At 33.0% G+C, this 8,785-nt stretch overlaps 1 protein-coding gene across 1 annotated transcript; it reads right to left on the reverse strand.

The window, feature by feature from the left end:
- Window positions 1-4,407: 4,407 nt before the first annotated feature.
- Window positions 4,408-5,919, reverse strand: LOC132296550 (uncharacterized). The gene is made up of 2 exons (XM_059794741.1): window positions 5,475-5,919; window positions 4,408-4,493 (listed from the first exon to the last, which is right to left on the reverse strand). Exons 1-2 carry the CDS (start codon window positions 5,917-5,919, stop codon window positions 4,408-4,410), a joined length of 531 nt encoding a protein of 176 aa, XP_059650724.1.
- Window positions 5,920-8,785: the final 2,866 nt, after the last annotated feature.

An 8,785-nucleotide genomic window follows, 5' to 3' on the forward strand; every position in this document is an offset into this window, starting at 1 on the left:
CAAGTGTTTCAATGCATGATGCTTCTTATGGTGTCTATTCAAAATGCATGCAAGCACTTGAACCCTAAGTTTCAAAAAATTCCATTTTTGACCCAAAGTTTTGAGATTTTCCAAAAGTTGACCAAAAAGTAAATGAATTGAACTTGGTTCCATTTGTTCTATTCTTCATCCAAATGCATATTTCAAGTGCCATTGAGATGTTTTTGTCCAATTCTTGATTCTTGCCATGTTAGGCCTATATTTGATATCTTTTGAGCTAAGTTGGCACGAACTTGAAGCTTTTCTTGGAAAATGTGTTGAATTGTCATCTTCTACCCACCTTTATGAAGTCAAATGTTGTGATGTTGCATAGAATTTTGAACTTGGCCTAATGTGGTTCTCTTTGAATAAGGTTGCCTTTTGGAATAAATTGCAACTTGTTGCGTGTACATATACATTTTGCACACCTTGGTCACAGTCATGGTTTTGAAAGCTTGTTTGCTTCTTTTGAATAAATTTTTGTTGCAACATCATGATTCTTGAATCTTTGAATAAGTTTAGGGGGAAGAGAATATTTTGAGTTCAAAATGCTTATCTAGGATGCCATTGTCATACTTAGGCTAAGTACACACTTGTGGGTATGAAATTGAACTTTAAACTGAAATTTGAAATAAGTTTAGGGTTAATGTTTCTTGATTATTTGGAATGTCATCTTGAACTTAAATTGCTTAAAAACTTGAACCAAATTGTAAATTGTGGTTAAGTTTAGGAAATCTGAACATGAAATGCTTTCTTACTTGCATAATATCATTGTGTTACCTTCTTGAAAGCTTGTAAGGGCTTGAGACCATGATTCTTCACCATTCATTGCTTTTAATCCAAAGGGGCAAAATTCTCATCATCTCATTCAATAACATTTCTTTGCTTCATTTATGCTTAAAAGGGGGTCGCGAGCCATAACGATCATTTTTATTATCTATATTGCATAGAGGGGGTCACGAGCCTTGAATGATCATAGGTTGTTGATTTTGTGAAGTGGAGGATGGGATATTTATGTGAATGGAGTTTGGTTTTGAATATTAGGCATCATCTCTAACTTTCTTCATATGTAGCATATCATGTTTAGAATTCATCCTTGAACATGTGCATCATAACATGCCCAGGATAGAAGTGTTTACAACCGTGCATTTCACTTACTCTCTATTTCATGATATTACAATTTGGTATTGTAACAAGCAAGTTTTTATCTAAGATATCTTAAGTGTGATAGAAAAAATTCCGGTGCAACATCTTTAGAAAAATAAAATGATACTGAAGAATAAGGATTGTGTTTAACTAGGTTCTTGGAAAATAGTCGAGACCACATTAAGAATTGGTTGAAAAAGGTTATGGATAAAATTAATAGGGGCAACATACTATAATTTTTCTGCCACTTCCATAATAAATCCTACCTCCATTAAGTGACTTTACCAAATTGTCCGTGTATTTCAATCTAAGATTGACCACAATCTATTTGCACCAATCAGTTCATACAATGAAACTAAGTATTAGGAGAACATAAGAAATTACAAATAAAAATTTAGAATTCCTACAAGTCCATAAAAGAGAAATTATTGCTTAAATGTGAAAATGTTAAGGAACATGGGCACATAAAAAATGTTTAATCATAATATATGTTTCAAGATGGCAGGTTAAGTACATTGGTGAAGGAACCAAACAATTACTAAAATTGATTACTTGATATAGACACTTCTAGATAAATCCACCTCAAGGATCCATACATTTTATGTATTTTAATATATCTCAACTCTATATTCTCATAAATTCAGGGCCAACATTATTAATTCAATTTTTTGGCCACTTCTCGTAAGTGTAATACCAGTACTAAAGGATAAAACCATTCCTATCAATGTATTATCGGCATATAGAAGACATAATGTTGTTTTATACAAATTCCATATCTAGTTAAGTTACTAAAGCAAACAAGCCTTCTTTAGTAACATTAAGTTCGCATAGAATTTTGACAAACAGACCTTTGCTCATTTTAAAATTAACGCATCTCTCTCTCTGCTCTTCCTTCTTTCTGAAAGCAATCTCAAACCAAGCATTTAGACCAAATATTCTTTACCACCTCGGCAGATAAAAGAAGTCAATCTCCTTTTATAAAATGATGCTTTATTGCTATTTGTGTAGCAACACAATCATCTGTAAACCATTAGAAAACAATAAAGTGTCTTCAAATCATAAAACTCATCTATAACTTGATTTCAAAATAATAAGAATAATAATAAAATAGACTTTCCGGGTGATGGAAGAGATAATAGGATGTCTAGTTTTGGAAAAATGACATGAAAATTCAATCTATAAGTCATTGACATAAAAGTTAAGTAATACCCAGTTGAGAAAAGTAACTAAACAGAGACATAAAATGCATATTTCTCTTCTACCGTTCACAAATCATAATTACATTGCAACCCAAAAACCAAATTCAGCATAAACAATAAATTGTAAATGTGTCAAATTGTGGTGATTGATATCAAATAACAATGAAAACAATGAATTCAAACCCAATTCAACACAACCCAAATGTGTCAAATTGTGGTGATTAATATTTAACAACCTGTTTTAAACACAAGTCTTAAACAAGCACTTAACAAGACATGCTTTTCTTGTATGTTGTTAATTACAAGTTGTAAAAAATCAATTTTCTTGTAGTGTAATAGTACTTCTTCAGTCATTATATTGTTACATACTAACGGTGGAGTGCATGCATGTTTGGAATTTATGATAGATGTATTTGGTGTGTGTGTGTAGAGAGAGAGCATTTTTTGTTTTGCAGTAAGATAAGATTAGTAGATGGGGTTCAGGGGTTGAAGAAACTAACTAAAAACTTCATGGCATATAGTCATGAGCTGTTAGCTCTTTTTCGTTTTCAGTACCCTACTGACATTCTATTAGAGCTTAACTAAACTAATCCACAAAACACACACACACACACACACAGTTGGGTTTTCAAGAATCACATAAGTCAGATACATCATAACATGGATTCTCTTTTCTCTTGTAATATATATCATCATCAGATTTGTTGTAGTTATAGTGTCTCCACATAAATCTGAAGGCACAACGGAAGCGATAATATAATTTCAGGAGCATAACCACATGATATTTCATCAAATCAAGAAATACTGAAAAGAGATTTCATACCTTTGGACGATTGATTAATCGTCAATACTCCGAGAATAATAGTGAATTAGATTGGTCCTCCTATGGTCTTGAACACTAGTAAACCTTCACCTCTATATCCCCGGAATACACAGGTTTGTGGAAACCCTATATCTCTCACACTCGTTATTCTGTATACTGTAAGATTGTATCTCATCCCGAATAAGAGATATATCGTGTATATAGATGGGGCTAGAAATGAGGATCGAAAAAGGAATTCTTATCCTAGCTCCATTTAGATAGAGATAGAGTTATCCCATAACTCTATCCTATTTAACTAATTATAATAAGCACCACAATAATATTGTAATTGCACTCTAGGATTCAGAAATTACAACAAGGCCCTTTCATACTAAATAACTATAACTAAGTCCTTCCACTACCGAATATCCATAAGTAGGCCCAAGGAAAATAAATACTGTCCCACCTAGGGCATGCTTACTTCTTATATTCCTTGAGTAACCAATTTAATCCTTATGATCACTGAATTTCTTTTATAAAAGAATTTTCAAAATAAATAATTTAGTAAACATTTTACTAAAATGCCCTGGTCAGGTTCCAGTGATCAAACTTATTAAATTGCATCAAGGGGATATTCTAACTCTTATAAAGAGTGTGGATTCCATGTTGAGCATTTGTGTTCCCAGAACTCCAACATTAGCCACCCAAGATACCATGGTATTGACCTTAAAAGATCTCACATGTTGGTAAGTCAAAGTGACCAATACTGAAACTTGAGTCCACTAAACCTCTCAGGATTTAGAGCTTAATGTATTTACTAGATAAGAATCACACCAAAATAATAACAGTAATTTGTATGGTGTGATCTTATAGTGATCCAGTTCAGTGTACTCTAAGCACACTAACACACTACCTTAGAGTCAACTACCCTAATGGTCGAGACAAACCATCATATCTTATAGAGGTAAAGTGTGTTACAGTCTTACAGATAAAAGTGCCCAACTGTTATCACTGACTGTGAACAATGCCAAGGTGCAAGAAACTGGTGAGCCCAAATCTTTTGCGTGTAAATCTCATTTACACACTTAAGTCACCTATAATGCAACTTGAGGACAATAATGCATCTCATGCAAATATATGTAAAGCCCAATGCATGAATATCATATTTATAAATAAAATATTGAATTAATATTTATTAATGGGCTTGTAGGGCATATAATCCCAACAATCTCTCACTTGTACTCAAAGCCAATTACCATTACATCTAACACCCATCCCTTCAATATGTGACTCAAAAACCCTAGTTGGTAGAGTCTTACTGAAAGGATCTGCAAGGTTATTTGCAGATGCAATCTTAGTGACAACAATATCCCCATACTGAACTATGTCTTTAAAACACCACCACGCTTCCATCACTCTTCTTGTATACACAAAACCCATTCAGATTCTGATCAAATCGAATGTTTTGTGTCACAACCATTCATAACCTTTTCATAAGTATAGAGGGATCTTGCTCTTCTGTGATCATCTCGTTAGACTTTCCCGAGAGCATTAACCTATTAGATGGCCTGATAACCCTCCCACTACGTTAAGGTTCCGATATAATAAGAGATTCTGGACTCGTAGTTTTTGATGTCTCAATTATTTCAGCATCATATAAAGAGTGAGGTATAAGAGTAATTAAATAAAGACTATCCATCAATGTACCAGAATATATAAACCTTTTATTTTTATTTATTAAAACTTCTAAATCAAAAATATTGAAAACTCAGATTTTGAAAAAACTGAAATAGAAATCAAGTATCTTCTACTCTCTGGTACATAAAGACGATCGTTAATAATAAACTCCTATAATTTATTTCAAAATAACTACTCCTACTGATACTACCGCTATCCTTGCTTGTGAAGCAAGATGAAGATAGATATCTCCCCTTCACTCAGTCTTCTGGTTTCCTGGAACCCTTACAATAAATTGCAAACATGGTTAGTGGCTCCAGAATCTACAAACTAGGTATTCGTAGATCCAACCACATATCATGTCTGAATAATGAGTGACTGAAGCATACTTTCAGAGTGCTTCTTTGCTAGATACACCCAACAATTCCTTTTCCAGTGTCCTTCCTTACCACAATGGAAAAAATTTCCTTTGATTTTAGCTTTTCCCTTAGCCTTGACAATTCCACCACTAGTACCAACCTTTTTGGGGACGGTGGAACCTTGCTTCTTATTAGGGTTCTTGCCTTTCGGCTTTCCATGAGAAGAAGCACCCTTTTCCACTGTATGAACACTCCCTTGACCCTAAAAAATACCTTCTGCAGCTTGTAGAGCATTCATCAGTTCTGATAAAGAATAAGCCATACTATTCATAGAATAATTTAGTTTGAACTGATTGAATAACTCTGGCAATGATTGTAGAATTATATCAACCTGGGTCTCACCATCTATGTCTGCCCCAAGAACCTCTAGTTCATTGAAATAAGAAATTATTTTTAAAAGGTGTTCGCCAACTGGAGTTCCTTCGGGCAAACGAGCGTTCATAATCTGTTTCATTGCGACTTGTCGTGCCGCTCTACTTTGTTCCCCAAACATTTCCTTAAGGTTCAACAAAATGTCACGAGTAGTGACAAAAGACTGATGCTGATGTTGTAAAACATTTGACATTGAAGCTAAAATATAGCACTTGGCCATTTCATCAGCCTTTTGCCACTTCTCATACATTTCTTTTAGCTCCTGGCTGTCATCAGGGTCAGGCATAGGAGGTCACTCTTGAGTGAGCACAAATTTGTACTCCTGTGTAGTAAGAACAATGTGAAGATTTCTCTTCCAGTCAATATAGTTTGACCCTGTTAATTTGTTGTCCTTAAGTATAGCAACAAGTGGATTGAAAACATTCGACATCTGAAATATAAACATTCATGCATAAATAAAAGTGCATACATTCTGAAACAAAAATTAAACTTTAGTTTTCATATAGCCACTCCATTGGTCTCTCTAAACCACAGATATAATGAAAACATCGGTAATCATAATCCCTGTAGGTATTCACTCATTTCTCTCAGGGGGCAATAAGAACATGCCACTACCAAGAGATCATGTCACTACCTTGATTAGACGGAAACAATTTCCACCACATCCCACTATCTAGGCATCTCATGCCAAATAAAATACTGCAACCGATTTAACCTAGGCCTCTAAGTGAAAATACCCCCTGAGGTGGAGCGTACTCCCACTTAGTCAAGTGTATACTATTGTCTAGAAGTAGTGCAATTGAATAAGGTCCATCTCCTAATGGTGATCGTCGCCATCCGCCTACCGCTAGTTCTATCATGCGAAATCTATATCTAGTAACCAGTGAAACAAATACCCTCCGGAGGAGCACCCAAGATTGGTGGGAAGGTACTTGTTACACCTTACAATAGATTGACAATGAAAGGCTGTGGAATTTAAAATTAAATCCCGCTCCCACTTGATTTTTAAAATTAGAGAGTTTTCTTTAAATTCCATGCATCTCATGCATAATATCATTATATAACAATGTTAATTTTAATCTAAATAATATTGGAATCTATTTTAAAATTTCCTTTAGGCTCAATGAGCTTAATCCATTTAGGTCAATTTAGCTCAATTTCTTGAGCTTAACTATGGGATAATCCTACACTTTCCACAAAATTTAAAAATATATATATATTTATATATTTAATTTTCTAAAAATCAAATTTTCAAAAATATTTTGGAAAGTGCTAATTTTCCCAAAACAACCTAAATCAATAATTCCAATTTTGTTTAGTTTAAAATTAACTAAAACACAACTAGAGTAGTTCATGATTTAAACAAGACATTCAAGCATATAACCATCACATGAATATAAGCATGCAAAAAATCATGTTGCTTCATCAATAGTGCTAATCCCCTCTCATGGCCGGTTAAATATCATCTCATGATCACCTTGTACTTCCAAATTCCTCCATTGGAAGCCGTTGACTCTTATCTTGTTTGAATCCTTTCTTGAACTTTTCAAGAACTTCAACCCTAAATTTAATAATATAATACAAGGTTTTTCCTTATACCCAATTAGGGCTTACAAAAATCCTAAACAAGATAAAATAAATAATTAATTAATTCTTATCCGGCTAGGGAAAAGTAACCCTTATTAGATCAGCCCTTTACAAGGCCGCTTCTAATTAATTACATCACATGTAATTTAATAATAAATTAAAATTGTACCAGGCCATGAGAGAGATTAAATTAATTAATCTGCACCTGCAAGTGAGCTTTGATATATATACAAATACATACATATATCCAACTGAACATCAACAATATATCAAATGAATGTGTTGAGCAAATAGAGCAACCTATTCATTATATCAATATATTTTCTAATATATATGGACAATCCATCACATAGAAAGTCTTTAATTGGAAGGTCATTATTAAAAAAAAAAAAAAATTAAAATCCCATATACTTTATAAAAGGAACATAAACCTGGTAATCACTAGTTTTCCTTTAATAATTTTTTTATCCATGTAAACTATATACAACTAATCTGGGTAACAATCTATGCATTATATCATGTGTATTTAGCCTACCCAAAATCCAACAGTTTTATTTTTATATGGGCACACTGGACAACTTCCAAAAATAAAATACCAAAGAATTCTCAAATCCTTTCGTTACCAGCACTGGACGATAAATGCGAATAAAAACCTTTATTTTTGTTTTATCATATTGGACGTTCTACTCAAGATCAAAAGTAATCTGATTACTTTTTGTATGGATAACCCATCACATGGGAAGACCTTTACTGGAATGCCTTCATTAGAAAACTAAAAAGTTCATATATATATACAAATAAATACAGCATGACTTTCAAACTCAAACTAACAATGAGTTTCCAATGAAAATCAAAAAGCATATCACCATCGTCACTAGCCACTGTGGGTTTATTAATAATTAAAATTCGGATTATTCATCACCATAACCCATGCCATATGATCTTAAATATAATTAACCTGAGCAACCTTTAAAAGAAAACCCTCAACAATCATATATTAGATATACATCCAATACATAACAGTGGGAGGTTAATATAGAATAATCTATAATCGAAGCGTGTAAGCCCATCACATGGTTAGAAAGTGGTCTGTTATGAAAACTTAAATATAATATTATATTTATTACAACAATTCCCATCACATGGGTGATGAAGAGTTCAACGAAAGAATTTAAATACAATATAATATCATTTAAATCATACCCATCACATGGGTGAAACTTGGAAAAAGGAAATATATATATATATATATATATATATCATACAGAGGGATTTTGATATATATATATCAAAATCCCTCTGTATGAACAACCTGGGCGTGATTCTAAAAGCAATTAAATAATTGCCTTCTCTATCACAAGACCTTGTGTTCATCCAGTGCATAAAACAGTAAGCCCATCACATGGGTGAAAACAGATCACACGCGGCTGTCTTTACAAGCCGTTGCAAACTAGTATATTATTATTTTATTTTTCATCACTGTGATCCGATTTCTATCTCATAGATTAACAGATCAAACAAATAAAATAATAATAATAAATTAAATATTCATAAAACAAAAAGAA

The sequence above is a fragment of the Cornus florida genome, unplaced genomic scaffold (assembly GCF_030987335.1).
Source record: "Cornus florida cultivar Cherokee Brave unplaced genomic scaffold, ASM3098733v1 CherokeeBrave_3.0.0_Hap2_Chr02, whole genome shotgun sequence".
NCBI classification, from domain to species: domain Eukaryota; kingdom Viridiplantae; phylum Streptophyta; class Magnoliopsida; order Cornales; family Cornaceae; genus Cornus; species Cornus florida.

Bases quoted from the DNA above. Each gene is read 5' to 3' on its own strand.
- LOC132296550 (XM_059794741.1), bottom strand. From the start codon at position 5,919: ATGCCTGACCCTGATGACAGCCAGGAGCTAAAAGAAATGTATGAGAAG. The intron at 4,494-5,474 runs GTATTTTTTAGG...ATAACCTTGCAG, and splicing joins TGCTCTACAAGCTGCAGAAG to ATCCTTTCAGTAAGACTCTA.